At 39.2% G+C, this 12,712-nt stretch overlaps 1 protein-coding gene across 2 annotated transcripts in view; it reads right to left on the bottom strand.

The window, feature by feature from the left end:
- Positions 1-12,712, bottom strand: part of ECT2L (epithelial cell transforming 2 like) — a 46,037-nt gene that overhangs the window by 13,688 nt on the left and 19,637 nt on the right. For both annotated transcript variants that reach the window (XM_034418908.2, XM_060692251.2), the window contains exons 11-17: positions 12,280-12,372; positions 11,096-11,281; positions 10,299-10,402; positions 8,782-8,901; positions 7,692-7,903; positions 4,659-4,806; positions 1,631-1,704 (exon numbers count right to left, since the gene is read on the bottom strand). In XM_034418908.2, coding sequence (XP_034274799.2) covers positions 1,631-1,704; positions 4,659-4,806; positions 7,692-7,903; positions 8,782-8,901; positions 10,299-10,402; positions 11,096-11,281; positions 12,280-12,372 — 937 coding nt within the window. The remainder of the gene's footprint in view (positions 1-1,630; positions 1,705-4,658; positions 4,807-7,691; positions 7,904-8,781; positions 8,902-10,298; positions 10,403-11,095; positions 11,282-12,279; positions 12,373-12,712) is intronic.

Below are 12,712 nucleotides of genomic sequence, written 5' to 3'. Positions count from 1 at the left end.
ATAAGCAACTTAACTGCTTTAAAAATCTTATCTATAAAACTGGATGTTGTACAGACTGCTGTGATATGCATGCTAGATAGATTACTCTATTTTACTTTACAATGAAGATTTCTCTAATGTCGATGCCACCATGATCACAACTTTAAAAGACCTCAGCACCAGATATGCAGATTGTTTAGCCAATAGGTCAAATTATCATGTCAGCTGCCTACCTATCATTTCCCTTCCTTCCTGGGTGTGAGACATTCCCAAAATATATTGGACAATGTATCCAATGAAAGAAAAAGAAAGAAGGAGGAAGACGCTACCATGTTTCCCCAAAAATAAGACCCTGTCTTATATTTTTTTGAACCCTGAAATAAGCGCTTGGCCTTATTGCCGTGTGCTCAAAAGCCCGATTGGATTTATTATCAGGGGATGTCTTATTTTGGGAGAAACAGGGTAGTGTTTATGTTCATTCAACTAAGAGCCAAAATCAGGAGTTAAAATATTTTTTTTGCCAGCCAGAATATGAAATGAAAAGAAATTAATATTGCTTCTGCTCCTACCCTCTATGCAACCATAAAATTTTTCCTTTCCACATATATGGAAGCAGATATATAAACTTGCTAATGAGAAGGGAATAGTGTGCATTTTCTAGATGAAAAAAGAATATACAGTATTAAAGAGCCTGAGTGGCACAGCAGACTAATGCTACTGATAAAGGTAGTATTTAACTTCCAGCTGCCTGCAATTACTGCGAGTTCAATTCTCACCAGGCTCAAGACTGACTCAGCCTTCCATCCTTTCTAAGGTAGATAAAATGAGGACCCGGTTTGTGGGACAATAAGCTGACTTTGTATAAAATATACAAAAGTATGAAGGCTATTGCTTAACGCCTTGTAAGCCGCCCTGAGTCTCCGGAGAAGGGCGGCATATAAATTTTAAAAAAATGTTATCCTGTGAAGAAAATGTGGCTGAAGGGCAGGTAGTACTCTAGCCACCGCTGAAGCTACCTGGACTTCCTTGCAAATTATTCCAGTTCAGTCAAAGGATTATGGCTGATGGAGCCAGACCAAGAAATTTCTGGGGTTTTGTGTTTCTAGAACAACTTTAGCAGTTCTGGACACATGCTTGGCATCATGCTCCTGAAGCAATTTTCTGAAAAGCATTATTTGATAGAGCCTAACTTTGCTATTTTCCTTATTTATTAGGAATCCCTCTTTAAGTCAGAATTCAAACTCACGGAAGATATATTTAAACTTTAATAAAAAGACCAGGGGTGAAATCCAACAGGTTTGGACAGGTTCTGGAGAACCAGTAATGGAAATTTTCGGAGTTCGGAGAACCAGTAGTGGAAATTTTGATTAGTTCAGAGAACCAACAAATACCACCTCTGACTGGCTCCCGAGTGGGATGGGAATGGGGATTTCGCAGTATCCTTCCCCTGGAGTGGGCTGGGAATGGAGATTTTGCAGTATCCTTCCCCTGCCACGCCCACCAAGACACGTACACCAAGCCATACCACGCCCACCAAGACACGCCCACAGAACCGGTAGTAACAAAATTTGGATTTCACCACTGAAAAAGATGTGTGCCAATTGTTTTGCTCCCAGGTTAAGACAATCCTTATGTGAAGTTGTTGGGTTACCTTCTCATGGTGGTAACAACAGTCCGATCATGTCTCTTCAAGAAAGCACGAAATACTGGAATAGTTTCTCGGCACTATGGAAACAAGAGGTTTGGATTATCATGATGACCAGATTATGTATGAAACAGTACAATTGTCTAATCTGGTTCAATCAGAGAGTTTTCAACAAGGGAAACATTGTTATTGCCAGTTTCTAAAGGTGCTGCATTAGAATCCTGAGCTATCTCTAAACTGAGCTCTCAGAAATTGCAACGTCATTCAATCATTAGAATATTACCCATCAAGGAAAGTGGGTTATGCTAAATCTCTCTTCAAGGATATAATGGTGAAAAAAAAAACAAGGACTCAAATGAAGGCAAATCATCTGGTGTATAAGTATGGATTAAATTCATAGTTTGGCTTCTCTTATTTTTAATTTTTGAGATCTTCACAAATAGGTCTCAGAACAAAAATGAGAAATATTGAAGAATGTACTAATGGATACCAGGAAAAAATAAATTTCTAGTCAATCATACTTAATAAATTCAAATAGTTTTGAACTATAGAGAACTGAATATAATGCTATAAGAATATTTTTAAAAAATATATAATTACTACCAGTACTAGTTAAAAGTTTCAAGCAACACATTCATGAATCTAACTGAGCTTAGGAAGAATGATAATCAAGCCCCACTCTTCCTTGACTCCCTCTGGAGACACTATCAATCTCTCCAGATATAGCATTGAAACCTGAAGCAGTGAGGAACTAGATGTGAATGGCTTGTTTCTATTACTGTGTTTCCCCCAAAATAAGACTCTTATCAGTGGTGGGTTTCTACCAGTTCGGCTCGGTTTGGCCGAGCCAGTAGCGACAACGGTGAGCTGAGAACAAACCGGTTCCCTCTGATAGTTAGGTTACCGCCCACCCCTGCGTTATACATACCTTATATTTGGTTGTTTTTCGCCCAGCTGAAAGGTGCTGCAGAGCGGATTGCCACGTCTCAGCTGTTCTGTAATACACTGCGCTTGTATGGAGTGCAAGTTTGTTGTGCGTGTGAAGCGTGTGCATGAAGTGAACTGGTGGTAACACCGGCTGAGACTCACCACTGGGTCTTATGTATATATTTTTTTTGCACCAGGTCTTATTTGGGGTGGGGGGGCCATCCACTGACTCACCTCACTTGTGCGCGTCATCCCCAGCCTCCGTTTTGCTGTCAGAGGCCTTCAGAAACTACTTCTGCAGCCAGCAAGGCTTTTCTGAAGGCCTCTGTAGCCGATAACAGAGCTCCGGATCGATCCATAGCTCTGTTATCGCCTGCAGAGGCCTTCAGGAAAGCCTTGCAGGTAGAAGAAATGGGCCGGCAAGGCAGGTGTCAGGATGTGCAAGGCCTGGCTGCAACTGTCCGAAGGTAAGTAGTAGGGTAGCTCCACCCCCCCATCCCCACCCTAGCTTAATTTTTATCCGTGCACCCTGAGGTATTAATTAGGACTTACATTGGCCTTATATTGGGCTTATATTGGGTGTACATGTAAAAATCAAGCTAGGACTTACTTTTGGGGTAGGTCGTATTTTCAGGAAAACACGGTAGACTTCACTATTATTTTCCATGAACAACATGTGGGTACCCCTCAGCTTTTTTAATACAGATATCATTTCATGTTGCCCCAATCTAATAGCACTCTGACTCAGCATAACTCTTCCCTTCTTTGGCCAGGCAGTTCATAAAATGCTTTCTGTCTAAAGGATATCATGGCATTATGAATGTTAATTAGAAGTCTAGTGTATCTGCTCAGGTCAAGATGGTTTCATTAAAGAAAGATTTCTTTCAACAATCAGCAAGACAAAGTCACATCAAACGTGCTAAAAGTTGCTGAAGGGAGCTGCAGCAGAAAATGTATTCAGACTATTATTGCCTTAATGAAGTTGCCAACATATTTTGCCTTCATTTCCTTTTTGAGTTTTCAACAGTAATGTGCATCCCTCTATTATTGGATGAGGATTACAACATTCTCCACCAGTCTGCAGCTAGATATGTTGAATTATAAAGCCCATCATTCCCAATCAACACAATGATAACTGAAGGTTAATGTTTTCTAAGTTGGCTTGAGAAGTTTAAGAATTCTCTGGATAGGCAGATCAGATTTTTTAAAAATCCACTCGAAGCTATGGTTTGCATGTAATTTTGTGCCAACCTGAAACTAGGCATTCAACTGTAATTTGTGCCCCAATCTGTGGCTGTGTGTGATTATGATTGGAAGGAACACATTTTATTTAATGAAAATAGATACAATGAACTCACTGAACAGCTCAAACTAGGTTAAGGCCATCAAGTTCACAGGGATGAGTAATGATAAGGATAATAAATATTGATTATGCATCTGATACGGCAGGTATTGTTTTCCTTATATTTCCTTATTTTGTAATTTGATATCCTATAGAGCTAAAATAAGCCAAGTGTCAATTCTGGAGATAAATCTGAAACCTGAAACAAATGGTTGCTTCATCAATTGACATTGTGTGGAGTAGAAAAACCACAATGAATAGCAACTGGTTTATACTGGATGGAAAGCACAGCTATCTAAAAACAGGTAGCTGGGCTACATAGTAAAATTAACTGAAATATCAAAGTAGGTTATGAATGAGAAGACAGAAGCAATATTAGTACAGGGAGATGGACGGAATTACAGGAAAAACACAAACACTGATATCCGGTTAGAAATGAACAGATTAAAAAGAAACAACTGAATGGCAATAACCTTTTGCCATAATACATGCTGGCCTCAAGGGAGAGGAATCGGAAAATCCTCCAGGCATGATCACAAGCAGCTTTAAACCTATTTTCTGGCTCCATTGAGAGGAGGAGAATTCCAGTTAAACCTGTTATATGCATGCTAGCCACAACCAAAGGCTTCCATCACTGGCACCATTTGAAAGTGGTAAAAGGGAAATGCCCATCGTGCATTTTAAATGAATTAGCAAGAGTATGTTTAATTAAAAAAAAAACCTGTAGAGAATAAGACAGATCTTGGGAGATTTGTGCATTCTTACCTTATCTATAGTTTTCAGAGTCACTGCATAGTTGTTGAAAAAGTCTGTATAGGTTTGAAACTGCTGGCCCAACTTAATGAATATGTCTCCTATGTTTTGGGCAGGGCTCCATTCATTAAGTCTTCGTGTTAACTCAGCTAAAAAACACCTGTATTTGGAACAGACACAGAAGGGTGTTTCTATCTTTCTATCTGGTTGCAGACAAGTTGCAACAGCTGGTGGTGACAACATTATGTTTCTACATCTAAGGATTCATCTCCCTCCCAGTTTGCATGAGGCAAGACTTAAGGCTTACTTTTAATGGGTCTGCCTCTACTCTAAGTAGAAAAGATCCCAGTAAGGCTAACAGAAAACTATTTATCTATGATATTAATTTATTGCAGGTAAGCTTAGTATTCAATTGGCCAACCTTAAGATATTCTATTCTTAAAAACTGATAAGTTCAGCACATACCCAAGTAGAAATCTGAGAAAGTACTGTAGTAGAATAGGACCTGTCCCTTGAAAAATAGTTGGCACTTCTAAATGCTGCTGTTCAATGCGTTTTTTACTAAGAAGATCCCCAGTATCCGGTTATTGCAGCCTGCCTTATACCAAGTGACTCTGTATATCTAGAATTACTACAAGTGATTATATATTAGAGCTATCCATATATAAACAAGAAACTCAGCTTTGTATAACCTTCAGCAAATTTGATACTTTGCCTGACCCACATTTGGAGAAAAAAAACACATTTAAGCATTCAGGCAGTTACCCTTGGGAAATTTTGTGAAATCACCTGCATGAAGTGGAATGCTTGCTAATCCAGACTTGCCTGTAACAGTTGACGTTCTATCAGACAGCAGCACCTGGCTAACCTACAGTAAGCCAGAGTCAGGCCTGAGTGACAGAAGAGGAAACTAAAGAAATCTCAGGGCTGTAGGCTAGATTTAGAAACTGAAAAAAACATCTTGGAAAAAAAGCAAATCTCTTACCAAGAATACTGTCAAGAATAATCTCTCTAGCTGATCTATCTCATTATCAAAACTGGGAACGCCTCTGCCAACCAATTTACAATTTACAAAGGAGAGGAGAACTTAACTTTCTCAAATGTTCACTCTAAACGTTGTAATACATTACTGCTTTGCCAGCCACTGTGAGGAATCATAGAATCCAAGGAGCCAAACTACCAAATCCAACCCCATCCTCAGTGCAGAAATTCAAATTAAAGTACCATGAATAGCTAGCTATCCATAGTAAAAGGGAGCTCACCATCTCCCTTACTGGTTCTAGTGTTGATCTGCTGTTACCATTAGGATATTTATTCTACATTCAAATGGAATCCACTTTCCTCTCTACATTCCAAAATGATAGAGGCAGCCTTTGATTTTTGCCTGTGAGCCACCCCTCCAGGTATTGGAGAAGTGCTTTCATAACCACATAAAACCTAGTTATTAAGCTACACAAACCATTTAGAAAAGGCATTTTGTGAAGAACATTGATGCAAGTGAAGATTCCTGTTTGAAGTGTCAAGGCAACCCTGTCAAAGGTCAGTGGGGCTGCACTGATGGCTTGCTTTCTCAGGTTGTTCGCTTGAACAGACACATTCCTACAGTGCTGGAACCGCTGGTGAAGGTGAGGTGTTTGTTTGGGCGGTGATGACCTGAGAAAGCCCAGCTGTACCACGTTTTCCAAAGGATATGACTGCATCAGTACTACAAGAGTAGTACTTCACTGTAGCAATGCATTTTGCACAGAACTGTTTCCGGTCTTCTAATCATTCTTCTTGAATTTCCATACCTATCCAAATTTCTCTGAATTATTCTTAAGGGGTTCAGAAATGGAGGCGCTCAGAACTGGAACCAGGCCTGGGGTTTGGCTTGTACAGATAATAGTGCTCCTACTACTTTCTTTCATTTGGAAATTGACACAGTTGCTCCTGATCTGAAATGTTGAGCTTCCTATCCTGCTTTTCACTGAAAACAAACACTTGGAGCCTGAGTGGTGCAGCTACTGTTAAAGGTAGTATTTAGCTTCCAGCTGCCTGCAATTACTGTGAGTTCAATTCTCACCAGGCTCAAGGTTGACTCAGCCTTCCATCCTTTCTAAGGTAGCTAAAATGAGGACCCGGTTTGTGGGGGCAATAAGCTGACTTTGTATAAAATATACAAAAGTATGAAGGCTATTGCTTAACGCCTTGTAAGCCGCCCTGAGTCTCCGGAGAAGGGCGGCATATAAATCAAAAAATCAAAAAAATCAAAAAATATATTCAATGTATACTCCTATTTATGATTCTTTAACAAACCAGATTAGAAAGCAGTTAACTGTACTGGAACACAGAGATCCAGTTTGAGGTAGCGGTTAAGGCAGGGGTGACAAACTCAATTTCATTGAGGGCTGCATCAGGGTTGTGTTTGACCTCAGGAGGGCGGGAGGGCATGGCCAGGGGGGGCGTGGCCAGCTTGACATCACTCATGTTGGGGGATGCCTGTGGTGGCCCAGGGAGGCCTGGGAGAATCCATTGTCTTCAGCGGAGGAAGGTGAGACTATGGAGAGCCCCAAACAATGGCCTCCTGCAGCCCTCTGCCAATGAAAACAGAGGTCGTGGCCCTTTTGAACTTCGTTTTCGCTTGCAGAGGCACTGTGGGCCAGTCCTTTGCTGTTTCCAGGGAGCCCTGCAGGCCAGATCTAAAGACCCCGCAGATTGGATCCAGCCCGCAGGCCTTGAGTTTGACACCCCTGAGGCATTAGAAACTGGGAGGCTGTAGTTCTAGTCCTCCCTGAAGCACAAAGCCAGGTTGAAGATATTAGGCCATTCACTCTTAATCCTAGAAAGAGGCAATGGCAAACCACTTCTGAAAAAACTTGCCAAGAAAACTTGTCCAGGGAGTCAACACTGAAAGAAATTATGTCTCAGGAAATCTACTAGTCACTTCAAATTATTATATTCCCAAACCCTTGAGTATTTATTAGAGCTGGGTTGCTAGGGATTGCTTTGTTTTATCTCTAAAAGTTTTTAATAGTGGAATGGTTCAAAGTAGTCAATGGAATATACCTGTTTACTTGTAAAATGTCCAAGACATCAGAAAAGATGAGCTGAATACTTATATCACTTAGGATGGTCTGATGGGATGCCAGTGCTGCTTTTAATGGTATAACATAGACATCTTTCACAATTTCCAGAATGTGCACATAGGTTCTCTCACTTAAGAGAAGTTCTCTGGCAAAGCTTTGGCGCCTCTCTATCACATCTTGAGGTTCATCTATCTAATTGTCAAAGAGAGAGACAACTATTTTTTTTAAAAAAATATGCGTATTTTAACCATCTAAAGCCTGATGTAGTGTATTACTATCTGATTTCTGGCTATGCAACTTGGAAGCATCTTTTCATATATACAACCATAAGGAGATTCAAACATATTGCTTTTACTTCAAAAGCCTCTCCAGACTCAGCACTACAGATGCTTACCTGGGGTGAAACCTTATTGGGCTTTGCTTTGAAATCAAAATGTTAAAATGTTAATTGTTGGAAGTGTTGTACCTTATGATTCTTGACGAATGTATCTTTTCTTTTATGTACATTGAGAGCATATGCACCAAGACAAATTTCTTGTGTGTCCAATCACACTTGCCCAATAAAGAATTCTATTCTATAGTACTGCTGGTACTAGTTTCTTGTTCCATAAGTAAGACATTATACCGTTCATTCGTCTCAAGATTGGCACAACTTATCTGAAGATTTCAATATACTGTTTCACATTTAGATACTTGTTTGCATGAGCTACTGAAATAGCTTTGGCTTGCACAGCACTAGCTAAAATAGGTCACTTCAATCATTAAAGTTTCCATGTTGGAAACATATACATTATACATGAGTTCAATTTTATGAATTCTGAAGCAGAGAATTAGAGTGTAGATATCTTTTTAATAAAATTACGTATTTCCTTCCTTTCAATACAGGGATATAAAATTATTCTAACAATACCTTCTCAATAAAAAAATTCAAGTAATGATCCATCAAAGACCTCAAATCTTACGACAAACCACTTATCTTTCACTTTGTCAAGAAAAAGGTTTGGAACAGAATAAGGACAAAACTAAAAATTATAGGAGTAGCAAAAACCCAACGCTTGATTCTTGTGTACCTTAAGTAGCACATCAAGCCCTGATTCTGAAGTGTCCTCGGTCAAGAAATCCTGGTCTCCAAGTTCTCCATTCTTACATTTCTTCATGAGGAAAGATGATAGAAATTCCAGAGGGTTTTCCTAAAGAATCATACAGATAAATGCTTAAAAGAATATGCCTATTGTTTCCTTTCATGCAGATACAGCCACTGCCAATCAACTAGTAAGAGAGGAAGTACAGATAATGTTTCAGCTATTTCCTTTCATTTTAATACCGGTAAATTAGGTCCAGGTTGTACCAGAGTAGCAAGTTATGGCATGATTCTACACTTTCACCAGCTAATTCATCCTGAATCATTTCTCCCAACACACATATAAAGATAGCCAGTGAAAACATATGACATTAACAAAATGATCAGGTTGATACTTCATTGTCACATGCTAAGAAAAGGGGCTATCATGCACAAGCTGATTGATGTGGAAGATATGGAGAAACCCATGGCAGATCAATTTCATTCAACTGCTTAAGGAGTTTTCTTAAGGATACTGGTGACAATTTGTTCTCAAAGCAACAACAGTTGAGAGCAACTGTTCTCAGGCAGACTGTAACAGTACAGCTATTCACCTTTACAAAAGCCCAGGGATAGGAAAGTACTTTTTGGCTGGTTGCTCAATAAAGAGATTTTTTCTTCATTAGCTAAATTGAATTAAAGCTATTTGCATTGTGTCAAATCATAGAACTCCTAGCATTTCTAATCACTTTCCTGCTTATCACTGCATGCATCTTAAATCGCAGGAGAAATACAACCCTCTTCAGCTGTTGTCTAAAAATACAGTTATGTGCAAAAAAAGAGGAAGAGATTAACATGTTCTGATGTTTTTTTGCACACACAGCGGACTGTGTATACCTATACACAGTCAGCTGTGTGTGCTTTGTAACTGTGGCACTAAGTGCACAAATGTCATAATACTGGAGCAAGAATAATAGTTTCAATCTTTTTTTATACCCTTCTATGTGTGATCAACTTATGAAGAGAACTGTAAGAAACATTAGGTAGATCTGAGATAGGGACTTCTGGTCTACCAAAATGGATGCTATAGTAAGCCACTTGGCCTGTAAACAAAGACGCTGCAAGGTTTTCCCTGTTCCGTTCACATCATCTCTGGAATATTTTCTGAAAAGGGGCATAATGGCTATCAGACTAGCAAGTGAGTTCACAGAGAGATTTATTCCATGTATCACATTCCATGTGATCCAACATATCTAAGAAGCAAGAAACAGTTGTGCTAGGGGGATTACAATGATGTGGCCATTTTAAGTGATAGTTTATGCATAGAACCAGGGTTTTAGCTCCTAGTTTTCAGGACCACCACAAAATAATATTACCCTGCCTCCTCAACAAGGGGAAGCACCCATTGTCTTAAAGATAGTACAATGATGCCAATGGAAGGACTCCAATTAAGCCCTGAAGTCAAAACTGATGCCATTGCAAATTATTATTAATATATAGTACTTTAAAAGATTACACTTATCATACGTGGTTTCCTCTTGAGAGTTCAACTAATCCTTTAGCCAAAGTCTGGATTATTCTTTCATTGTCTTGAATATTGGACCAATGCATAGTATTAAACATAATTTGACCTGTGTATGAAATATTAGTCACTTTAAGGCGTCAAACTCACAAGGTTGCTACTTGTCATTACATAGTTTTATTTAAAGGGGGACAAAAACAGGAAATTCCCTTTAAACTAGATTATTTTGCATATTCTGATTACCCAGTTACTTGTGTGTGCACATTCACAGATCCAGACACAAAGAGTTAGTTGATAGCATCTATCAAATCTAGCTGACTGCCCACAATTGTACAGTATTGACCCTGATAAGTATTTGAACTCAAACTCAATAATGAGATTTTACATATACAGTGCCACTTTGCAATAGTGATTAACATAACCAGGATAGAAAACAGAAAACTGGGTTTAGGTCCCATCTTAAACATGAAGCCAGTTAGCTGACCTTGGACTAGTCATTCTTTCTCACCCCTAAGAAAGATGCAAGGGCAAAAATCTTGCCAATAAAACTGCAGGGGCATGTCCAGGCCATTGCCAGGAGTCAACATTGACTTGAATGCATACAAGCATGCACAAATACACAACACGGAAAAATTCACATCTATAATGTGCAGTCCAAGCCAAAAAACATCATCTATCTTTATAGTAAACCGAACACCATTGTTAAGGTGGGATGCATTTCTTATACTGGCAAAAAGTCTAAAATGTCCAATGGAATTCTTATTTCAGATATAACATAGAGGACCATAATGAGAAAAATTACCAAGAATTTTGCCAACCATCTTCTTTTGCAGATCAAAAAAATATGGACTCAGCTTTTTCCTGACAACATCCAGTGTCTCTTCCAGAAGCTCAGTGAATCTGAGCCATATTTGCAGTTTTACTTCAGTGAGGTAGAGAAGCGGAGGAGAGCTTTCTTTCTTCTGATTTCCCAGCCATTCACTGAGGACTGTAATAACACAAAAGTCATTTCCCTGTCCATGGACTATTTCTTATGTTCCAGTCTCTCCACTCCACTCCCCCCAGCAAAAAAACAGAATTAGCTAAGATGTGGGGAGCACCAACATGCTATCAAATAAGAAACCATTTTCTGTATTTAAAAACCCTGGAAAATAAAGCAAAGCTGCATATAAATGTTGTAGTAGGAACACGATGGGTCATGAGGTTAGAACACTGGGCTGGTGATCAGCAGCCTCACGTTTGAGACACGTTGCTGCTGCAGGACAGGGTGAGCTCCTGTCACTCGCTCCAGCTCCCCACTGACCCAGTGGTTCAAAAGTGGGCGATTGTAAGTAGATAAATGGGTACCACTAAGGTGGGCAACATCATGAAGATACAAAATGAGTCCCCAAGTGGGCACCCACCAGGCAATGATGATGTCACTGGCAAATCCTTTTGCTAACGAAGCACTACAACATAAAAGTGTTAGTATTAATGATGTAATTAAATTTGTTTCTCTTTCCTCCAATTTCCCCTGTTCAAAGCCTGTTGCTTGGACTTCTTGCAAGTTAATAACATGTGGAAGCATACACGCCTATATAGACAACATTGTTTTACAGTGGCATCTTATAGTTCATCCAGCAATTTCAATTGTCTTCTTAGTATTGCTAAGAAGATCTAGAAGAACCTGCTGCTGCCTGTTTAGATTCTTTTAAGATCCCATTACAAAATACCATTTGCATCTGTTTATTGTGCCAAGTCAGACCACTGATCCTTAAACTTGATATGTCAGTTTCTGATTGGCAATAGTTCTTTGCCAGCAAATGTCATTAGCAATCTCATCCGCTAAAAATCTAAGATATATATATACATATTAATTCTGCTGAGGCTTCTGCCTGGGCCCAGCAACTCTGAGGAAAAGATGGGATGCAGCTGAATTAAAATATGGCCAGCAGTCAAATATTTGATGTAGATCTTCCCAAATATGTAGGAATTTTCTCCACCTACTGTGCTGATAAGACCCCGTAGCTATTCCTGTAGGAGTCCTGAAGAATGCTCCAGTTAGAAGAGTCAGCTGTGAAAGTATCTCTTTTCCTGCCTCTGAAAATGATTAAAATAATTGTTTAAAAATGTAGCATGCATTTGAGGATAAGGTGTTATTTGGAATGTTGTGGATTGGGGATGGTTTTTTGTGAAGGAGAAATGGCTCCTTCTCTCATGTTAAATTTGGGTTTTTTTATTTTGTTTATATTAGGATATTGGGATCATTTCTTGACTTTCAAATGGTATTTTGTTATACTCTCGACTTACAATCATTTGTTTCATGATCATTCACAGTTACAACGGCATTGAAAAAAAAGTGACTTATGACTGGTTTTCATTCTTATGACGGTTGAAGCCTTCCTATGGTCATGTGATCAACATTCAGATGCTTGGCTGT

Source organism: Pantherophis guttatus, chromosome 1 (genome assembly GCF_059756535.1).
Source record: "Pantherophis guttatus breed Tessera chromosome 1, ASM5975653v1, whole genome shotgun sequence".
Classification (NCBI taxonomy): Eukaryota; Metazoa; Chordata; class Lepidosauria; order Squamata; family Colubridae; genus Pantherophis; species Pantherophis guttatus.
Note: the sequence above shows the minus strand (reverse complement) of the source record. Positions and strands in the feature narration are given on the sequence as shown.